This window comes from Strongylocentrotus purpuratus, unplaced genomic scaffold, assembly GCF_000002235.5.
Source record: "Strongylocentrotus purpuratus isolate Spur 01 unplaced genomic scaffold, Spur_5.0 spur5_scaffold_4, whole genome shotgun sequence".
Classification (NCBI taxonomy): domain Eukaryota; kingdom Metazoa; phylum Echinodermata; class Echinoidea; order Camarodonta; family Strongylocentrotidae; genus Strongylocentrotus; species Strongylocentrotus purpuratus.
Genome location: NW_022145610.1, coordinates 19,684,085 through 19,707,461, shown reverse-complemented (window position 1 = coordinate 19,707,461; position 23,377 = coordinate 19,684,085). Strand labels below are relative to the sequence as shown.

The window sequence follows — 23,377 nt, the reverse complement described above, 5'->3', positions numbered from 1 at the left end:
CAACGATCTGGCGTTATGTAAAAGTAGGGTTGGGGTATCATAACCGCGACTGGGCTGGTTCAGACATCGATTCGATTTAGTGGTAGTCAAACATCTCGGCATATTCCTGGGAAGAAACGGTTATTGTGGGCGTGGTCGGGTGAGCACTGGTATAGCTTGGGCTTTACTGCGTTTCCTGGATCCAGCACGTTTTCCTCTATGACGTAAAACACCTGAAGAAATCCTGAGGTCCTTTATAACTTTCCATGAAGTTGGTGGAACTAGTTTATTAGAACACCCTTGGCGTAGTTTGTAGAGTTCTGAAACAGAGTGTTTCAAAACTGTTTGGCTGTTTTTTTACTCTTCGTTAGCTGGGCCCGGGTTGGGTTGTATGTCCCCGCATTTAAGGAGTTCGATGTTAAATGTAGACGCATGGTTGTTGTAGTAGGAGATGTTTGCATGTAGATACTTAAGATGGTGCAGGCTTTTTCCCTGCAGAGGAGGGACTCGAGTGTTGTACAGTACGATTCTTACGAAGTCATGTTCTGTTGAATGTACATGTAGGCCAAGCTGTAGTGTAACAAGTAGGCCTACAAGGGTGAAAGTTAGCTTCAGCATGATGAATAAAATTCCAATGAAGCATGCTATTCAAATACGGTAAGTTCATTGTCTGCTTCATTCCTTAAACAGGTAACAACACGGTTGAGTGAACAGACCGGGTTGCAATGGTGTAGTGCGATAGTGTGTAGTGCAATGGATGCTACATGAAATAAGTCTAATAAAACAAGATATCGTTGTCATTGAAACACATCATCAAAACATACCAAACTTGTCTCAAACTTGTCCAAAAGATGCTATGTGTGTTCACAAGACGATTGAAACAAACAATTCACCAATTGGTCAGCTAAGTCCAATAATATCATTCACTAGTAGAGAGCTCAAACAAAAGTGCTGCTGCCTGTTAGGTGCTGCCGTCACAAACATTTAGACAATTGAGATATACATGTACATGTATACAGGTGCCACTTACATGTATGTGTTTATCAAGCTAATTAACATCTTAACCCCCCCCCCCCAGTGGCGGATCCAGGGGGGGGGCCCGGGCCCCCCCCCCTTGAGAAAAAAATCATGTAAAATCACGTGATTTTTACGATTTTTGGGAGTTGGGCCCCCCCCCCTGGCGCTCAAGGGGGGGGTGCAAATTGAAATTTTTTTGAGGATCAAAAAAAAAAAATGTGCTCACTACCCCCCCCCCCCCCCCCCCACTGAGCGAATTTTTGGCCGGCGCGTTTTTCAAATTTTCGGGAGCAAAAAAAAAAAAAAAAAAAAAAAAAAAAAAAAAAAAAAAATTGTGCTCTATACCCCCCCCCCCCCCCCCCCCCCCACTGAGCGACTTTTCGGCCGGCGCGATTTTCAAATTTTCGGGAGCAAAAAAAAAAAAAAGTTGGGCCCCCTCCCCTAAGAAATCCTGGATCCGCGCCTGCCCCCCCCCCCTCTCTTCCCTTTTTTGTTTAACGATAATGCTAGTTATTGCATTGTATTAGATCCATAATTTCTACACTCCTTCAAAAATTTGTGTAAATACGCTTATATACAGGTTACCATACGTATTGTTTTCTATGCTGTATGTTCACATCTGCTCTGGATAGTAGCATACAATTTCTTTTAAAACAGGCTTTTTTATTGATGAAGTAGCTTTTGATAACATGTACCCTAGTATACTGCGGGGTTTAGTAACTAATTATGCATAAACATGGAATTTAGCATGAATTTAAGGCAACCTGTAACCTTTGAGGTTCATTGTGTTATGTTTGTCACATACATGTTTGTGCTTGTGAGGAGCTGTAAATGTTAAGCTTTTTCGAAAAATTTAAATAAAGATACAGTTAATACAAAATACACTGTGCACCAGTTAAAATATAATAGGTATCTACATGTATATAGGGGGGCTATAGCAAAATTATATCATTTAAAAAAAAAACCCTCTTTTCTCATCATGGATTGATACCATAGTCTGCCATATTATTTGTAATAGTATGTATAGTGTTTACCTACGTACACTGAACGTATAACAATACAGACTGTCGCAGTCTCTGATTTGTCATATTTATTTATTTATTTCAAATCTTTTGTCAGGGTAGCCCATCCACCAAAAAGTAGCGGTCTTCCATGGGGCCCTTAACATATTTACATCAAAAAGCATAACGTTTATACAGAACAGTTGAAATATAATTCCATAATACATTTAAAAAGATAGAACACAGCAATAAAAGACGTGGCACAAACGAATGCTCGTTTGCAAAATAATCATATATCAGTAACCTAGTTCAACTGTAATGCCAATAGGAAAATATTAATTAACTCGCAATTATGTGAATAAATCATGTTAATATTGCAGAATATGCACGTACATGTAGTGTATATTCGGCTGAGCTATTCACAAATTACAACTTTGTTTAAAGAATCTCTTAAATGGATTGACAGAGGAAGCCGTTCTCATCAAAATTTATAGCTTATTCCATTAAAATATAGAAGAAACAATTGGGCTACACTAATAACAATCGGTGTAAAATCTGGGCACACGTAACCATCCACTGTCTACTTGCCTTGTATGATGCTCATGTACATCATTAGGATTGATTAAGCCTACCTGAAGGTAAGAAGGTGCTTAATTATGCATGCATTTATATATCATCGTAATGCAACTTAACTCAAACCGTTTGTCTAGTGTCATCCACCAAAGACTTGTGAACAAATCAGCCGATGGCGTGTCATATATGTCTTGTTCAATATTATTCTTGCAGCCCTTTTGAATTTTTAGCAGCTTAGTTGTATGGGAATGAAAGCTCTTTGACCATACCAAAGCTTGTAAAATGTTAATGTTACACTATTTGTTACCAGGTAATGATGGATGTCTCCATGAAGGATTCTTAATGCAATCAGGCAACCAGACAACAATGACCATTGCAGGACAAACCCTTGAAGGGAACCAGACCCATGTCTTTAGACTCATAGTATCCAAGCAAGGCAGAGGGACTGCTCATGCTGAGCAAACCATTCCTATCCTACCAGGGGACCCTCCTACTATTCTAATAAAGTGAGTATAAGAGTTTAGACACCTTTCCAATCGCGTAGCAAGACAAGTGTGTAGTATTGGTCTCCTTTGCAAGTTGAGAATAGACCAGTTCACGGTTAGCACATATCCCAAATGACCCCGAATATCCACAGATCGTCAAAACATGAAGAGGTCCCACTTTGTATATTCTGAAATAATCACTCCTACAGCGATGCAGGTTCTACATAATAGCCTTTGTTTCCCCTTTTCAAAGCATATATCCACCTGTGTATCATGGAGTGCACTGCTTGTGCATAAATGAATAATGATTACATAACTTTCATGAGCACGTATCCAGTATTTTGTCTCTGTGTATTTCACAATTTGTTCTGCAATGACCTTTATCTGCTCATGCTCAGACTGCAACCGTGAACTGGCTTATTGTAATCAGAGCATTTGGATTTTGGGCATTTCCTTTACATGTCCATCATGTAATATCATAATGAACTATGTTTTCAACCTATTGATTTTCATCATTGTCTCTGCAGGTGCATGACAAACTGTGGTTTCAGTCTCAATCCATCTGAGCGGTTCGTCATCTCTGCCAATTGCGATGACTGTACCCTGCAGACGAGACCCCGGTATTTCTGGTCTCTGATCCCAGCCTTTCTAAACAATAGCAAGCAGTTTCTAATCTGGAACCAGGACACCACCACCAGTAGGACCAACGCCTATCTTGCAATTCGTGCTTTCACCTTCCAAGGGTCTGAGGAGTACACCTTGAAAGTCCTTGGTAATTAAAGTATTTTGTGTGTGATGTTGCATCGTGAATTGATGTGAAGTTTTAGGGTTGATATCTTACATCCTGCTAAATCGAATTATGACCCCAGTGCAAAACCTCTGTATTTATATTCATTCAAAATTTAAACTTTCAAATAAGATTGATATCTTTGTAGCTAGTGTAAATATTGTGAATGTGATTCTTATTTCTTTTGTCATAAATGGTGAGGGTATTAATAATTAATAACAACAAAATTGAGAACGATGAGAATTTAGTTTGTAGCATCTTTTTTGTATCAGCCCAGAATTTGTGAATTGTCAATGGGTGGGTACTAATATGTTTATTGTATACACTGCTTTTAAATGATTTGTATTTTGTACTAATATCTTTACAGTATAACAAATATAACATGCCAACATTGGTTACACTGGCTTCAATTCTAAATCCATTGCTTTTCTATTGTTGTAATCAGTCTTCAGTTGGAGCGGCGCCAAGACCTTTGCAGAATATGCCTTCTCGACCAATTCTCCTCCTCTGCTTGGAACCTGCAGTGCAACACCCGATGAAGGGGTAGTTCTGGAGACTCATTTCACAATCCTCTGTCAGGGATTTGTGGACGAGGATGAACCACTGAGCTATGAGGTCAGAGCGTTGACGGGTTCGGAGAAGAAAACTGGTATCAGCTCCTTCCATGACTCTTCAACATCAGGTACAAAAGCTATTAATATCGCTGCACAAAGTTCTGACCTAGCAATCATCAGGCCTGATAATTACCTGATTTAAATCAGGTTTTTTATTTTTTTTTATTTCCGATTTAAAAAAAAAAATTACCCAATTTTTTTTTTCTTTCTGATTTACCCCCTATTTTTCCCTATTTTCCCCCAATTTTCTTACTCAAAAGGGGGGAATGTTGTTAGATGCCATTCCCCCCCCCCCGAATCCTCTTCTTTTTTTCTTTACTCGAGGGGGGCGTGGTTGAGGGGGAACCCCCCTTTTTTTAATGCTTACTGTCGCCTCTGATTCATGCCTTGCACAAAACAAAAAGATTTGTGTAGATTTATTTCAACAGGAATATGTGGATAAGAGCCTAACTAAAAATCAACAATGAAGTACATGTACCTGTAGTTGAATAATACCAAATTTATTCTGCTTTTTCAAGGTATAAGTTTCTTTACAGTAACATGCATCACTGGCAATAGAGTAACAAAAGGTGTGGAAAGAATATAGATGTTGTATTTCTATCATCCCTGTTGTAAAACACTGCCCACTTAAATTACTAATTTCCTCCAGAGAGCTCACATTTGGTTAGTTCTACAGTGAGTCTTGTTACTAGGAATACTATGAAAACAACTTCCAATATTTATATATGTATATACCTATTCGTTTTGATTGTCTTATTTCTTTGTCTTCAATCATTCTTTAGCTCTGATATAACAAGATTTCAATGTAACTAGGTATTTATCTTGGATCCAAGAAGATTGTTAGAACAAGATTTGATCTATTGGTTGAAAAATGAAAATCTATCTCTCTTTTCTTCATCTAGTAAATGCAATCACTAGGTGTATCATTGGAGTAAACTCATAGTAAGCTTGAAGTGAAGTATGAAGTCACAGCGCTCATTTGTCTGGTAAAATTGATGAGAGGGGTAAACAGTGAAATGTTTGCATGACCCTTGAATTTGTTATGGCATTGTTCTATAAACTATATACATTTTAAATATCGAATCAACTCCAAACTTTAGGTACCCTGATATATTTTGGTGTGGATCCACATATCCCCCCTACCTTCCTACCTGTTGGCATAGCAAGTCATTGTGATCACCAAGTGGACATTATCATTACGGTGTCTGATACCTATGGGGCCAGCATCAAAACTTCAACTGCTGTGAAGGTATCACTTGCTTTAAAAAAAAAAATTGTACTTGAATATTCACTGTGACCTCAATTAAAATTAAATAACGGGATGAAAATGGTCAGTAAGTTTTATGAAAATATGATTATTATCTGTGCTGTATATGTTTATAGAGATTAGTATCTAATCTACATTCACACATTTTGGGGCCTAAAATTACCCTCATAGCAAATTTAGGTTCTAAAAATGCACTAGAAATGTCATAAACAAAAATACGAGCAATATTCATGCACATTAAAAGCATATGCAGTCTTAAACAAGAACTTGACTATCCCTTTAATTACATAATTGAAATTTGTTGGATGAAGGCTAACAAATCAAAGAGTTTTAACATGTGTTTCTGCTTGAATCAATATTTGTATGCAAAATTCAGTTTGAGAAAAGAGTAACTGCAATGAAATATCATCTAGTATATATTTTGAATCTGAATCATGAATCCAATCATTTGTGTGGTTGATTGTGTGAAAATGCAGGTAAGAGAAGCAGAAGTGGACACCAGCCAACCAGACAAAACTGTAACAGACACTGTCCTTGAGTTTTCCTCTGGTGAAGAAAACCCCCTCTCAAAACTGCTAGAATCTGGAGACACCCAGAGCGCAACCCAGTTGGTGTTTACGCTCACATCCCTGCTCAACGCAGACGCTGAGAGTGACTTTGATCAAGCAGAGGCTGCCACGGAGGAGGAGCAGGAGGAGGAGAGTGAATTCATGGAAGAAAAGAAGACAAAGAGAGCAGAAGTATTTAAACATATTTGACCCACTCCTCCCTTCCCGCCAGTTTACAGAGCTGCCAACCATAACTTTATTCTCAGAATGATTCCGCTTTTCCCTCCTAATTACGGTAGTACGGTTTTCTTCATAAATACCGGTACATGTTTTTTAAAAACCTGTTTTTCTTTTTTTTTTCTTTTTTACATACCGCATGTCAAACAACTGCCCTAAAAAGTTGATTTGATCACAAATTTAGTAGAAAACTAAGGTTAAAACATATTGAGAAAATTATTCTCAAAAAGAATGAAATGCCGATAATAAGAAGAAAAAAATACCTACTTGTAAATAAACTCTAGGTCCTAATATGGAAGAACAGCATGAGGAATGGACATTTCTGCATTGGAAGTGTGTCACGCTTGTTGTAATTTTCGTTTTAATGAATTCCTTTTTTTTGCTTGAAATTCCTATTTTTTCCATCAAGGTTCCTTTTTTTGGTCACACAAGGTTGGCAGCTCTAAGTTTAGCATTCGGTATACCTGGGCCGTGTAACATTGTTGGGTTTACAATGTATCTCACCCAAATCAATGATATCTCCTTAAATCAATCTCATCTTTACAACCAGTTGCAACTTAACCTTAATTAGTTTTATTTCAAAAATAGATCAATTAATTGTAAGATAAAATCAATTGTATCGAGAATTGAAGATAGATTTTCACAGTTGATTCAAGTAGATGTTTTTGTACATTCAAACAATGTAAAGACATTGAAGCAGTACTAGATATCTCCTGGAAACTAAGCTATGCCCAATCATGTACCAAAGATATTAAACACAGGAGATATTTGGAGAGTGTTCATAGAAATAATTGTTTGAAAAACATCACAGCCTGTCTGACTGTATTACTTAAACAGATCTTTTCAATTAGAACGCCATAGAAAGAAAATTTATGTGGTAAATGTACTAGTAGTTGAAGATACTCTATGAATTGCCATCAAGATACTGTAATGCAGCCATTAATTATCAACCATTCTAGTAAGTTAGTTTTCGTACCCTCATGTTGTTTTTCAAACCATACTTTTTCTAGGCTAGAGAGTCCATCATTGCCAACATCGGTCACATAGAAGTCCGAGACATGGAAACGCTACAACAGACCTCGGCTGTGATTGCCCAAGTCACTCAAGAGAAAGATGAAATTTCTGCTACAGCTCAAGTGAGGCCAATGTTGTTTTCTGAAAACCAAAAAGGCATTATCCCATACACCTCAAAAGTACCCTTCTGGCTCTCAGCAGACATTATACACACATAGATATAAATATTGATATGAATATGAATGAATATTAGTATGAAATCCTACTTCTTTCATACAAAATAACACATAACCTTGCCCCTAAATATCTTCTTCACCTAGTCTCCCTTCGATCCTCCTCTTCTGCCAGATCCCTCTGTTCATCTTCCTACATGCAACTAATTCACGGCCCACGAACAAAAACATGTTATGGTGACCGTGCCTTTTCATCGATTGCCCCCGCCCTCTGGAACAAACTTCCACCCCATATTCAAAATGCCCCATCCATTGAATCGTTCAAAACCCACAAGTAGTTAATTCCATTCAACTGAATTGTATTGTATTAGTACTATTTTATTTTATTTTGTTACTTTTAAGCTATTGAACATGTTGAATAAGTTAGACAGTACCACTTGTGCACTTAGAAACACCTGTATAAAGCGCCCTATAAATGTAATTATTATTATTATAATTATTATTATATGAATATAAGTATGAATATGAATATTAGTATGAATATGAAAGAATATGTAACTACAACTCAAATGTTGAAGTCCTCAGTGACTACTCTAATACCAGAAACTTTCATACCTGAAACAATCCTGGGATTGTTAACCGTGGCTGCCTTTTGAGTTGCATGCAATTAAGCAAATCTTCCTTGTTTTACAGTTAGCAAATGCTACTCAAATATTGCTGCACTTCAGAATATGTACTCAGAAAATGGCCCGTAAAATTTATTTTACAAATTGACAGACTAATTCTCACATTAGGTATAGTAGGATAGCAGCTTAAATTGGATGAAAACAATTGTAATTCACAGCTAAAACTTGAAGAAAAAAAAGAAAGAACTATGACACATACACAAGTTGTTTGACCATGAGTTTCAATAAAATACAAATTGTTAGACAGAAAGGAGTGAAATACACCAGTCCATTGCATGATAACTATTTGAAAGGGTAGCAAAACAAATATTAAGTTATACCTTACGTCTGTAAAACACTGATAAGTGTAGTTGTATGGACCAAACAATGCATTTTGAGTGATAACTCATTTAAACAAAAGAAAATGCTCATGCAGTTTTGAAACTATGTTTAAAATACAGGTATTGTATGACTATTTTAGCTTTCCTTATATTTTACACTTTAGAAGACAAAAATATATTTAACTATGTGTTGATATGGAGCTACATGGTAATGTGTCCAAAAATTGCCCAGATATACAATTTCAACAAGTACACTGAAAGAACACTGTTGTAACAAACTATCATCATAATAATAATAATAATAATAATGGTGGCTTCTTATATAGCGCACCTGTCAGTCACATTGTGACGCTCCTGGCGCTGCCCTGATTATAACAAGTTTTCTAGTCTCTGTCTTTCAGCGTGTTTCCACAGAAAACATCGACACGGTATTTTCCGTGTTATACCGTGTCATACCGGGTCAGTTTTCCTGTGGAAACACAAGCGTGTCGGGTCGAGTCGACCGAGATGCGGATTATCAGATCTACCTCTGGGAGGTGGATCTTGACCCCAAAAAACTCCCTGTAAAATCTCTGTGGAAACACACAGCGACAAACCGTGTCTGGCGGAGCATCAGAGCGCGCGAAGCCCCAATCACCACTGCAGCGTGATTGGTTGAAAAATACTCTGAAATACGCGTATACAATAATATGTTTATATATGCGCTGTACGTAACAATGAAAAATGTACGTCACAATAGAATAGCTTGGAATCCTGTGTAGATCTGATTCCACGATCGAGGTCAAAGGTTGAATCTTGACTTCCGATTGACACGGCATTTTCCTGACTTGGAACACGGAATCGGGGCGAATCGGAATGCTGCGCTCTGTGGAAACAGATTGGTTTAATACCGTGTCACCGCGACACGGTATTTCAATCCCGAAAAGATAATCCGGGTTCCACTTTTTTTCTGTGGAAACACGCTGTTTGTTGTCTACTGCATTTTATGCCTGATTTGATGACTCGGTTGTTTTGAAATCAAAAGTTAAACTCTCAAACATATTTATCCCCATTTACAGATGAACTTTCATGATTGTAATGACATATATCATTTATATAACAATAGATCATTTTACAAATATTTATAGTTTAGTAGTCAGAATGTGAATTGCATACCTTAATTGTTGCTAGGTGGGACAAACATAATGGCTTGCCCTAGTGCATTCTGACTATTGAAATATAATTATTCATAACAAATTCAATTTCACATTCTGATAAAATTAAATCACAATAACAAACATTTACAATACAAAGTCATTTCAAACAAATAACACAACAGAACAGAAGTATCAAAATGTAGGGGGACAAACAAAGGCCAAAGGCCTATCAAAGGCTTGTCCCCAAACTATATAAATAATTGAATATAAATTAAGTGGTACAACAGGAAGACAGAAGAAAAAAAAGGAATGAAAGAACTTGTGCATTGAATTTGATTACATTACAAAAAATGACCTTTTTCTTTACAGAAGTCAGCTGCAAAGAGCTATCAAGAGATGTGTCATTTCCTGAAGGAAGAGAGTGGCAGTGGGCACACTGGAGGAGACACAGTAGAAGAAACAGCAAGGTAGGCAGAACAGCGCAGCTCAGTGAATTTGTTTCGCATTGTTGAAAAACAAAAATTATCTTCAGATCATCATTTCTTGGGTATTTTTCCTGACATCTGGTTCAGGACTTTATAGGGGCATGACCTACCTACCATAGTATAAGTCCAAATCCTTATTAAGTAGAACTTAAAACTAAGTAATGTTTTTTCTTCTTGAGCTATCAAAAAATTTCACTCGTGTAGATTTGTGACGACTTGCACGTTCCTTGAAAGACCAATGGTTAGAGCATCCATTGGCATGGATGGCCTACCATAGTTCACGTCCAACTTAAATTGGATGTGAACTATTGAAGTTCATGGTTGCTCTCACCAATGATCTCAAGGGACGACATAAATCTACAGAATTTAAATTTGTTGATATGAGTTCATTGTTGAAGAAAAAAAGGTTCTTACATTGTAAACTTAGCTTATCTGCACTAGTTTGGCCAGGAGGTTTTTAGACTTCCCTGCATGGTCACTGACAGGTGGTTATCTCGTCAAATCAGCCCGCATTGACTTTACACACCGGACTTAGGGGGGTGCTTTCAAAGGGAGGGAACATGTATATACGTACTCTAAATAACACTGAGTGGGGGGGGGGCCTTTGAAAAAAGACATATTATCTCTGATACATTTTCTTCCACCTAGTTTCATCATGGTTGGACTGTCGAACATCATGGAAGCTGCCTTTAGCACTTTAACGTCAGTCGTCAATGAAACTACTCTAGTGACATCTCAGGATGACGATGCTGAGAAAGCTATTTCAGATGTAAGTGATTTATGATTTCAAGCTAATTTTAAGTTTGATTCTAGAAATTAAATTGCTTTTCCAGAGGAACATGCATGGTTAAAGAAATTCTTAAAGCTTGTTCATATATGTATTATATAACCACAGCATTTTTGTGCGCTTACTCGAGCTTACCCAACTAGTACTTCACGTTTTTGGATTTCGTACACTAGATAAGATATGAGCTATTTGAAGCAGAAAAATTTAGAAACAAAACTAACAACAAAAAAACCTTTAAAACAATACATTAACACAATGCACAACTCTCATCTTGGCATATTCAATTTCAATTTGTTTAATTCAATTTCAGCAACACTTTAAAAATACATATATATATATATGGGTGTAAAAAAATTTACAGTATGATACATTACAAATTATAACAAAATTAAAAACAACCCATAACACATTATAATGGGTAATTAGGATGGCTATACAAAAAACAAGTGGGTTTTTTGGCCAACCAAACAAATCATAAATGAAGTGTATTACAACACGTGTTGGACACGATTGTAATTCACAAAAAGAATTGGGTGTACATGTAAATATAACATTACTATACACACAAAAAGATATCTACACAGAGGCTACAGAGGATACAAATTACAGTATATATAAACAGTGTATTAAAAACAAATATGACTAAAACTTATTCAGATGTTCATAGAAATTTCTTCAATTTTCTTGTACATGTGATTAACGAATTGATTGATTGTTTTTCAGTTGGGAGATTATTCCAGACAACTGGAGCATGATGTTAAACATTTTTTAATGAGAATAATACATAATTTTTCTCAGGTGATATTTATCTCTACTTCTTGTGTTAGATACATATACTGATGAATTAAATGTTAGCATTATTGAAATAGACTCATGTACAAAATTTTGGTCCCGTGAAGAGCACTCAATATTTTGAGGAGGCGCGATAGCTCAGTCGGTAGAGCAGTGGTCTCGTAATCCGGTGACCCGGGTTCGAAACCAAGGCGATGCCCTAGTTCCCTTTGGTAAGGCATTATTCCTCATTACCAGGTCCCTCAGAGAGGACCTAAAGCTGTTGGTCCTCTGGTTGCTTACTAACAAACATTTATGCTTTCTTAGCAGTCAGGTAAACCACCACTACTACTACAACCAATCAAAAAACAATAAATTTATTGATGAAGGATATAAAAGATGGTATGGTTGAAGAGTAAGGGTAACAGGGCGTTGTGGCGTGTGCCTGTAATCCAGCTACAATGGAAGTTACAAACTGATTCAGCCGAGGACACAGGTTCATCACATCTTTCCGATGGTGATGTTAAAGAGAGGGTTCATTGATTTAAAAAACTAACTTTAATGTCATTATTGCTGGTGACACTTTGATTGGCCAAGGTTATCAAAAGCCAATGCTTGGAAACATTTGAAGTAATGATTATTAACATTTACAAAACGCTTAGATGCAGCCCCGACATAGCACCTGAAAAGGCTCCCCAGTCGCTGCTGAGATATGACGTCACATGTTGAACATGATGTGCACAAGCAGACGATGTCCCATGACATCTCACACAATATTAGTGCCTGTTTTGTCATCTTCTCTTCAGTTATTTCTCTTACTTTAACACCCTCAGGCGAAATGTTTAATCTATTATCTCACTCTAAACCCAGTGCATGGTATTATTTTGATGAAAAATGCAAGGATAAAAAAAAAAAAGGGAATCCGTTGCTTGTAAACAAAATAAGACGCCATTGTATTTTCAGCTGCATACACTGCGGCATGTTCGGCGTTTCAAGAGGGAACAAATGAGGTTCATGCTATCATTCCGGAGGTTTTTTAATTTGAAAGTGTGGTTTCTTTGATTGTTCATTTACCCCTATCCTGTTTATTTACAAACAAAAGAATTTACTTATAAGAATGGGGGTCATATCCCTTTTTGAATGGTGTAAAATTCCATCACATTTATATACACTAAACTCATTATAATTTGAGAAATGAAAGCATTGCAATTATGTTCATTCTTTATGGGATGTCGTCTGCTTGCGCAGGGTTGGTTCATATTGTGACGGCATTAAAACATCGTTATTTTTCCGGTGAATCTCTCGCATATCCCAGATGCTATGGAGGTTGTTTTATTTGTATTTATATAAATCACCCGATATGTAGTTGACCTAAAACTTGCATGATGGCCATCTGTTAGCTTAACAGTTTCTAGTAATACGCTATTTGCCATATTTGAGATTTTCTATGAACCCGCACTTTAAAGGTCGGTCTCCAGACGTAAATAATAATGTCTGATTGATACACATCTGTAAAAACCGAATTACACACATACACAAGTTCCAGCTGGGTATAGTCTTATACATGGGTTATTAGATCAGATCAAAATAGAGTTTAAACATGCAACCACACAAGTTCCAGTTAAAGAGATATGTACTTCTGGTTGTAATAATGAGTTCACAAGGAAAAATCACATGAATGTACTGTATTAACTACTAACTGTTGTATCACGTACTTAAACCTTTGGTATGTAGAAGGAATTAAAAGATGGATTGGTATTTTTCACACATTTTTCCACACTTCCACTTAGTAATAATTTCAAAAATAATATTAATTGGAGCAACAACATGTTTTGCCCATGGGTCAGGACTGCTTGTTTGAATCGGATAAATCTGAATAAATTTCCTTTTCATTATTTACCCATTATATCAGCTTTTATTGATGAAAAAAAAAACAGTTGGATTGTATCTTGTGTAATTTATTTGAATTTTGTGTTAATTTATCTTATATCCTGTTCATATATCAAACACACTGCTCTATCCAGGCATGTTACTGCTTAATTTAGAAAATATAATATTTTCAGGAGGGTAATATACATTCAAAATGAAAATAAAACCACTGTGTAATTTTTAAGAGATTAAATAAGAAATGGTCTCAGTTGGAACATATATGTGATTTAAGGAAACATCAACAGAAGCATATTTTCATAAAATACAGTTTTAAAAATATATCTAGTCAGTTATGTTGTCATCTCCTGAAAATGTCTAACAGCCTGTACTTTGATGACAGCTAGACTTGATAGTTGTAGACCAAGGACCTGTTTCACAAAGCCTTTTTTCGATGACAACTGACAAATATCAGTGACAAATCTGCTGATAACCAATCAGAAGCAAGGATTTCAGTAGCTTATAACAAAATTTGTCATTTGCCACTGGAGACAGGTTTTGTGAAACACTTCCCAGTAATGTACCGGTATAACAAAACTATAAATTATGAATATCTCTGATACAATTGCTCTCAATGACCCGATGCTTTAATTGAAGATCATCAAATGTGAAACAAAGTGTGTTTTATGCTCAGAAATGCTTTATCACACGAGAGGTGAGTTAAACCATTGAATACTATACCTGTGTATAGTTAGTCTAATTGAAAGCTTGAGATAATTCTATGCAAAATCAAACGGTATCCAATGGGGTAAATAGTCCATCACTAAGAGGTTTTAACAGAGACTCATAGATTTGGATCACAGAGTTTTAAATAGTTGACTTGTACTTCTGCTTCTGCTTGTAGATCAATCAAACTTCATCACTAGATATAGTTGTGGTATGCAGTTGGTGGTAGCAGGGAGCTCATGATGGGCCTCCTACAAGAGTCTAAATATTGAATTTTGGATTTTAATTCGGCTTTGAACAGAGTAGACAGATGTAGATTTTCTAAATTCAGTGGGAAGTAGGTTCTATTCTGTGAATGTTCTGGATAGAAACTGGTACTTATACAGTTTAACCTCTCACAGTGGCCACCTCTATATGAAGGCCACCTGTTTATAGTGTTGAATAACCTGTCTACAGAGGCCACTTTTTGTTTTTCCCCTTGGGCGGCCAATAATAGACAGGTTTGATTGTACTTATCTTAAGACTCGATCGTCTCTAGCTAGCTGTCCACTGTTTCATCCGCAGACAAGAAATGTCAGCATGGCTACCCTGCAAGCCCTGGAAGAGTTACAGACAGCTGTCTTGCAGAACAAGGTCCCTGGCGAAGAGAGCACAGTGATCAGAACAGAGGCTGTATCCCTGATCCTCCAGAGGCAAGAGCGGTGGGAGGTAGCATCTAAGGTCAGCGACAGCAAGGCAGGAGCTACTTCCTTCCAGCTTCCAAGCAATGTACTGGACGGCGGAACAGAATCCAGCTTTGATGACATCGTAGACAGCCATGTGAGTGCTTTAATGATAGAAATAACAGAAAAAAAGACAAAATTGGTTATTGATAGACTCAGGGATGCCAGTTAGAATCGATCAGAGGTCCTGAAAATCACCCAGAATGAGCTATTGTGTACACAAAAAAACCTCAACTATGGCCTGAAAATAAATTGCGAGGGCCTGAATTCATTATTATATGATTTTGTAAGGCTCTCACTAACTGATATCAAAAGTAGACCAGTTACTGATAGACTAATTTATTATATGATTTGAAAATGCCCTGACTGATTTCAAAAGTAGGCCATTGAATGGTTCAGTGAAAGAAAAGCAAGACAAATGGCAATATTGATAATTATGAAATAGGTGCTTTAAAGTCCTGAATTATGTTTTCTGGTTGTCCATCCCTATGTCCCGCTCTCATGATCACATTATCTCAAGAACTGATTGATGGATCACTATCAGACTTGGGTCATGTATGTATCTTGCAGAGCCAATAAGCTGGTTAGATTTTGGGGACACAAGGTCAAAGTTCCAACGGTCATGTAGAAAAATAGCTTGTATTTACGGTATTTTGAGAACCTGTAAATGGATTACAATCAAACTTGGATTTTTTTAATTGCTTCTGTTTTGGTTTGATGGATATCAGATTGTTTGGTTGATGGTGGATGCATCATTTTTTACTGCGTTAAGTCAAACATCCATCTACCGGTAGTTTAAATTTTAAATTGTTTAAAGTTCAACAATTTTTTTGTCTTCATTTTTTTTCTTCTTATTTTCTTTGATGCATGATATAAAACAAATATACCATGCCTTGTTTTCGAGGTACTGGTTTAAACTATAGGTCTCTGTGACTCAAATAGTATTATATACCGCATGTCTAGATTCTAGGCCTCTGATTGGTCAAATTTGCGGGCATGAAAAATAGTAAAAAATATTGACCGGGCATAGAATTATGTCTTTGTACGCGCGCGCATAGCTATGGCAATTTAGATATGCTTGGGCGCGGTCAGCACCAGTGAGCACCATATCATACATGTACACCGAACGAAATTTTGAAAGAGCAATCAATGAGAATTATGTTACGGTGCCGTATTTCATCTGTCTTTGAAATTAATTTCTGAGCTCAAGAAGGATCATGGATGCGGTATATAAAACAAATGTTGACTGCTTCTTTTTCGTGTCATGGTTTAAAACCATGAATAGCACACTTGTGAGCTCACCTCGGGCCATAGTTTTCACCGTGCCCCTAAAAGCAGTCAACATTTGTATACTATTTGCTCCGAAGCAAATTGTACTATATTAGTCACCTTTTGCGCATAGTTTTAAACAGAACCTCTCAAGACAGTGTATATTTACTATCTGAGATCCAAATGACATGATTACTTGTATGCGATGCACAATGTTTGAAGGTGAATAACACTAACGTTAACCTGCGTAGAAATGTACAGCAATCATGCCAATGTCTTACAAGCACATGCAAGTCATATGAAATTCAAATGCAAGAAAACCCCTTGGGAACAGATGAAGGAAAAGACAAGATCAGGTATTTGACCGGCTTACTCGATAGCTACTGTGGTGTGTTGCTCAGGATATCAGATAGGGCTGGCAGATGTTCACGATCATAGTCTAGGATAATGCCTTGTCCTGTGGCCAGCAAGATGGCAAGGTTCCCCTTGCGACTGATTTCCACCTTCTTAACCGACGGTACCCAGTCCAACAAGATGGGGTCTACCAGGGGCTTGGAGCTTTCAAGTTGGTGGATACTAAGCTCAAAACGACCTGGGTCAGAGAGTCGATGGTAGACTATCAAGACTTCACAGGTGATTGGATCTACCAGAAGTTGAGCGGGGTCACCAAGTTTTGTATCGATCTTGCAGGGTTCTGGGATGCCATCTTGTATTGTCGGCCTTTTCATCACCTTCTTTTTCGATGTGATGTAGTAGAGGTGTGATCCGGAGAGAGCTACATTGATGGGATGAAAAAATCCATTCACGCTGAATGTGTGTTCGACAAATCTATCTGTTGGATTGAACATCCAAATTGTGTGTCCATTTGTTTCTGGAATCCAAAGTTGGTGTTCAGAATCCATATGGACGTAGAGATCAACAGCACTTCTTCCTCTTTTGATGGGAAGCTCTTTGCACAGTGTTGCCCGTCCTGTAGTGTCGTACAAGTTCAGACACCATGTTCCACTCTGGATACTAGGTATGACCAAGCTTGAGTCTTCTGTACTCTTGATGTCCACTGGTTTGCCTTCAATTTGCAAGCTTAGTAACCTTTCACTTCCGACTTTTGAGAGTTCCTTAACTACAACAGCATTCTGGTGCTGCTTACTGGTGTAGAGAACATACCAATTTCCGTTTGGCACACAGGTGAAGGAAGTCACAGTTGTATCCTGGCATCCTGCAGTATTGACAATTACTTTTGATGCCAGTTTCCAACTTAAACTTGTCAGAATTACCTCAAACATCTCAGATTTTCCGTTCATTCTCATGTTTTTATTAATCTTAAGAGAAAGACTTCTGGCGACACTTGGCATCAGCTTGGCATCCATCTTATCTCGCATTTCAGAGAGTGAAACCTGCAGACATTCTTGGGCCTTTGCAAACTTCTCAGTGATTTCATACTCGTTGCCTCTGCCTATCATTCCCACGATGTCATCAATGGGCCTCTGATTGTAGTACATCAAGTCTACTTTCTCTTCCAGTTTGCATCCAAGCTGCTGTACCTGGCTTTTGAACTGTTCTCGCTGAGTCTCAATCTCCTGTATCATCCTATCTGAAGCACCCTGTGCCTCACTCTGCAGGTGCCAAATGTGTGATCTTATGGTGGACACGGCTGCTTTCTGGTTTACAGCAAGTACAGACTCTGTCATTTTCTGGTGCTGTCCGATGAGAGTGGTTAAAGAGGCCTTTAACTGATCACTTTTGTCTTTGATATTGACAAAGCGATGCCCTCTGTGGTCAACCACTGTGCAATCCCTGCATATGAGCGCACCATTGCAGGTCTCACAGCAGAAGTTTGTCACCTCAGTGGAGTGCTTCTTACACTTGGCAGTATATTTTCTTGCCGCAGGAAGAGGTTTCTTCTGTTCTTCTGCAGCCGCCATGACCGGCGCAGTCCCCTGTGCAAGGCTCATACCTTGCAGTCGGTCTATAGTAGCCTGCAAGCTGTAATTCCTTGGCAATCCACTCACCCCATCCTTGGGCAGTACTATTTGCCTTCTGCATTCTGGACACTCAATAACATTTCCTGGGATAGGGCTTTGATTAGCATGGCCTTGTAGGCATTTCCCACAGAAGGTGTGGCCACAGGACAAAAGTCTGGCATCCTGAATAATTTCCATGCATATTGAACACTCTGGAAGAAGCAGTGCAATTTCTCCTGCTGTTTGTGACATCATGCAATATAAAATTGTCCTTTTCACTCACAAAATGTGCAGAGATATTCCTTTCCAATATGATTTAATAATATATGTATGTGACGGCCGGCCCACACTACTGTAAAGAATACATTACATAGGGTGATGACCTGTATGTGGAATTCCCCATGAATATTGATCTGCATGGTAGCCGACCACATCTCATAGTAATGAGGTGCTGATGTTGTGTGTACAGCCTGAGAATGTACCAAGAGATGTGCAGATGCACCACTCTCCAGTGGGGAATCCCACGCGCATGTATATTGTAAATGATGGTTGGTGATTCAAACTCCTCAAATCATAATACACAACTACTTGTTCATTATACAAATTGATAGTCATGTATCTCTTGCATGCATAGATGTATGTAGGAAAAATGGACTTGAAATGAATTAAAGTATAGTAATAATAATAAAGAATTCATAATAAATGTTTTACATGCAGATATAAAATAAGAAACAAACATGAATTTTCAAAACTTGAAGATTAATTGTCAGATTGCTGGTTAACTTCTTCAAGAATTTTTTTTTTTAAGGGGTGGAGGGGGGGGGGGGGCAAATCCAATGCCTATTTTCTAACACATTATATATTACAATACATATTTTTGTATACACGATTGAACATACTACCTTGGATCAAACGTAATATATATAATCATTTTTTTTAAAATTTTGATTCATGTTCAATACCAATTTCAATGTTCAAATATCTTAAACTTGCCTATAACAACATACACAACATTGATATTGCTTCTGATATGATTGCGCTGCTGATGTCCATGAATTAGACATGATATTGTCTGAAAAGTTCTGTTTTACATTTTCAAAAATATATTGAAGTGTATTTTTTGATACAGTTTAGCATTGGGTTATTTGCGGAGCTGAGGCGTGCTTACCTTATGCGGATTTCCATACTGTCAGCAATATTAATTTGTACATGTGCTTCATATCAGCTATGAGTTTTTTTTATTTAAATAGTTAAAAAAACAAATATTACAAATTACAATTGAGCAAATGCAGTCCACATTGTTTTGGAAAGCTAGACAGAATTTTGAATAGAAAATCAAATCATTTGTGCTTTTGCTAATGGATATTGTTTCCAGGATAAGTGCGGTAAAACTCCTGATGAGCAGATTACAAATTAAAAGCTGAATTGTTTGATTTTGTGGACTGGCAGCTCAAAACCTCTATTTTGAATATCTGAAAATGGAGCATTTCTTTGGATAGATTATTGATTCCTCTTATCATAACATATGACATGTATTATTAAGTCGGTTCAATTTGAATTAGATAAAAGTGTTTACAAAATTTCATCAGATTTTGAAAAAATTTGTACATTAATTTGCTATATATGGTCTTATATATACATGTTGCAATTAATATATAACCTTACCAATTATTCTTGAGGGAGGAGGCCTGGAATGTCATGAAGTGATGGCAGATTTTCACGTTTATACTCCACGATCATGCCACTTTGCTCCTTTGCTAGTAGTATGGTAAGATTACCTTTCTGATTGATATCCACCTTCATAACCGAGGGAACCCAGTTCACATTGAGAGCTTTAACGACGGGTTTGGAGCGTCCAAGTTGATGAATGTTCAGCTCAAAGTTTGAGGTGTCTGTATTAACACTTTGGTGGACGACCAAGAGTGTGCAGGTCTTTGGATCAACCAACAGTTGTACAGGCTCACCAGATTTGATGTCGTGTTCACATACAGTTGGAACGCTACTAGGAAATCCCTGCCTCTGGATGATCTGCTTCTCTGCAGTGATGCAGTAGATGCTTGTTCCACAGCTAGCAGCATTCACAGGATGAGGGAAGTCATCCATGCTGAACTTTTGACCAGTCCCGTTGTTCACATTGATTTTCCAGATGCCACATCCATTCTTATCAGGGACACACACTTGGTCTTGATGATTGGCAGTGACCTTCAGAGTCTCATTCACCAAGTCCTTTACCTGAAGTGGTTTCATCACAGTTGATGTCTTTGAAAGGTGTTGGACAGTGGCTAGGCACAATACATTGTTGCAGAGACACAAGATGCACAATTGTCCTGATTTTGTGAAGACAATGTCCAACGGTTTTGCTTTCAGGTTTAAGGTTTTTACCCTCTTACATTGTCCATCATTTGACAACTGCCTTAAGCAAACGCTCTTCTCTTCTCCTCTTGCTTGTCCGCTACTCCCTGATGAACACAGTACGTACCAGTCCCCCAATGGACCACAGGAGAGGGCTAATATGTTTCCCATGGCATTAATGTCAACGTATGTTGTTGCAGGTTTCCAACATGTATTGGACAGCACTAAATCACACAGTTTGGTATCTGTAGATCTGCTACCCTCCTCTTTGAATGACAGACATTTTGCTACGTCAGGCATGATGCTGGAACTCATCTTTTCTTTCATTTCAGCTAGTGACATCTTCAGATGCCCCATTGCTTCAAGGTAGCCTGCTGTGATATCGTACTCATTGTCACGAACCACCATTTCAACAATACTATCAATGGGCTTCTCATTATAGTACATGTTGTTTGTCCTTTCTTCCATTACTTGTCCAATATGTTGTACGAGACGAATCAGTTTGTCTTTTTCTTTCTGAAGGGCAAGGATCTTCTTTGCTGCGGTTTGTTTCACTTCATTTTCGAGACGCTGAATGTTGCAGGCGATTGAATCTACAGCTCGGCTCTGGTCTCTCCCAATCACCTGTGCTGTCAGCTTCTGGTGTTGTTCGATGATTTCCATCAGTGAAGCCTTAAGATTGTCACTTTTGCCTTTGACGCTGACAAAGTGGTGCTTAAAATGATCTCCTTCAGTACATACCCTGCAGATCAGTGTACCCCAACATGTTTCACAGATGAAATATGCTACCTCATTTGTATGTCTTTCACATTTGACTGTGTACTTCTCTTCTGTAGGAGTTGGCTCAGTTGCCTCTTGTCTTGAAGTCTCTTCTTTCTGAGAAAGCGTCATGTTGTCATACTTGTCAATGATAGTCTGAAGGCTGAAATTCCTTTTGAGACCATTCACACCGTCCTCTCCTAGAGCCATCTCTGTGCGGCATTCAGGACATACCAGTAATCTGTGTGGTGCAGGGCTCCTGAGCACTGCTTTTTCCAGGCAATCTTGACAGTAGGTATGCCCACAGTTCAGCAATCTGGCGCCACGCATTATGCCCATGCATATTGGACACTCTGGGAGTAAGTTTGCAAGATTACCTCCTGTGCTATGCTGAGCCATTGTTTTGAGTAGTACTTCTTTTTCCTAGAAAACTATAGAAAGTACCTACATTTGTGTAGATGTTCTCATTACCTCAGTAATACAGTACAGTATGCCAGTTTTAATGTATCGGTACATCATTTACAATTGTATGACTTTCACACAAATACAAAAGCAGAAAGCCTTCAATAGAAACATGCCATATAACACAACATACACATATAGTATGTGTGATGTACATGTGTATATTTGTATGTAGATAATACATGAATATATGTTACCAGTCTGTGATCGTCATTGGGGAATCCCCACTTCATTTTATGAAGAAAGTAGAAAGCCTTAGAAACATGCCGTATAACACAGCATACACATATAGTATGTGTGATGTATATGAGTATATTTGTACGTAGATTATACATGAATATATGGTACCAGTCTGTGATCGTCATTGGGGAATCCCCACTTCATTTTAATAAGAAAGTAGAAAGCCTTAGAATCATGCCATATAACACAGCATACACATATAGTATGTGTGATGTATACATGCATTTGTATGTACATTATACATGAATATATGTTACCAGTCTGTGATGGGGAATCCCCACTTCATTTTATGAAGCAAATGTCAGCAGATATAGAAAAACGAGGGGAGGGGCATGTGTCATGTACACTTTGGCCCCTCCCATGCCTTAGTAGCAAAACCCATCCAAGAATATTGATATTTAATACTTTTTTTATTTGAAGTTTAGTAGCTAAGACTTCTTGCATTGTCTTTATGTACAAACAGATACATCCATTCAGTTATTCCTATAGGGGGAAAAAATTACTTATATCGAAACATTTAACAAAGATGTTAGTCCTTTTAAAAAATGAGAAATTTTCTTTGAAGTAATTTTTGCAATCATTGTGGCAAAAAAGAAGTAAAAATATCTTCATGCACTGTGATTATCTGCTAAGTTTGAATTTTCTTTTGTGTAAAGGATCTACTATTAATAAATGTATTAAAAGTTATTGGCTCTAGATTCTTACATATATATATTCTGTCCATTAGGTGGTATACATGCGCTTCAAGTTAATAGGCTTCAGGATGAAAGTTACTCGACTTTTTTTAACTTACGCAGAGAAAGGAGTGAAAGTAATAGTATCTGGGAAACTTACATCCGTAAACATCACCATTTCTTTAAACTCTTTCAAACGTTAAGTTTAAAGCTTATTTTATTGCTATATGTTTTGGATATGAAAATCTATATTAACCAAAGTTTGAATATGTTTTTTAATTTACAATTTTCTGTACTCAATTGTTTTCACTATTGAATTTTATTTTATTATGTGCTTATGATACATTTTGTTTTCATGTTTTTTAATGGGATCATGTTAACAAAATTACAAGTTGTACCAAACTTGTTATGATCCCACTACATTTACATTAGTCTTTTCTTCTTTGTACATTTGCTTGTACCACAT

At 37.4% G+C, this 23,377-nt stretch overlaps 2 protein-coding genes across 4 annotated transcripts in view; one reads left to right on the top strand and one right to left on the bottom strand.

Moving 5' to 3' along the window:
* LOC105441672 (polycystic kidney disease protein 1-like 2) overlaps nucleotides 1–23,377 on the top strand; it is a 54,462-nt gene that overhangs the window by 20,517 nt on the left and 10,568 nt on the right. Inside the window, exons 8-16 of the mRNA XM_030997149.1 lie at nucleotides 2,881–3,076; nucleotides 3,583–3,827; nucleotides 4,288–4,524; nucleotides 5,557–5,705; nucleotides 6,200–6,463; nucleotides 7,519–7,644; nucleotides 10,207–10,304; nucleotides 10,971–11,091; nucleotides 15,037–15,291. Coding sequence (XP_030853009.1) covers nucleotides 2,881–3,076; nucleotides 3,583–3,827; nucleotides 4,288–4,524; nucleotides 5,557–5,705; nucleotides 6,200–6,463; nucleotides 7,519–7,644; nucleotides 10,207–10,304; nucleotides 10,971–11,091; nucleotides 15,037–15,291 — 1,691 coding nt within the window. The remainder of the gene's footprint in view (nucleotides 1–2,880; nucleotides 3,077–3,582; nucleotides 3,828–4,287; nucleotides 4,525–5,556; nucleotides 5,706–6,199; nucleotides 6,464–7,518; nucleotides 7,645–10,206; nucleotides 10,305–10,970; nucleotides 11,092–15,036; nucleotides 15,292–23,377) is intronic.
* The window catches only part of LOC762953 (queuine tRNA-ribosyltransferase accessory subunit 2), a 31,669-nt gene continuing 23,484 nt past the window's right edge, over nucleotides 15,193–23,377 (bottom strand). The window contains exons 1-2 of one of the 3 annotated variants that reach the window (XM_030997145.1): nucleotides 20,090–22,822; nucleotides 15,193–15,298 (exon numbers count right to left, since the gene is read on the bottom strand). In XM_030997145.1, coding sequence (XP_030853005.1) covers nucleotides 20,093–21,934 — 1,842 coding nt within the window. In that variant the 5' untranslated portion in view covers nucleotides 21,935–22,822 and the 3' untranslated portion in view covers nucleotides 15,193–15,298; nucleotides 20,090–20,092. Of the gene's footprint in view, nucleotides 15,299–16,836; nucleotides 19,167–20,089; nucleotides 22,823–23,377 lie in introns of those variants that run through there. The other 2 variants (XM_030997146.1, XM_030997148.1) reach the window with 2 other exon arrangements.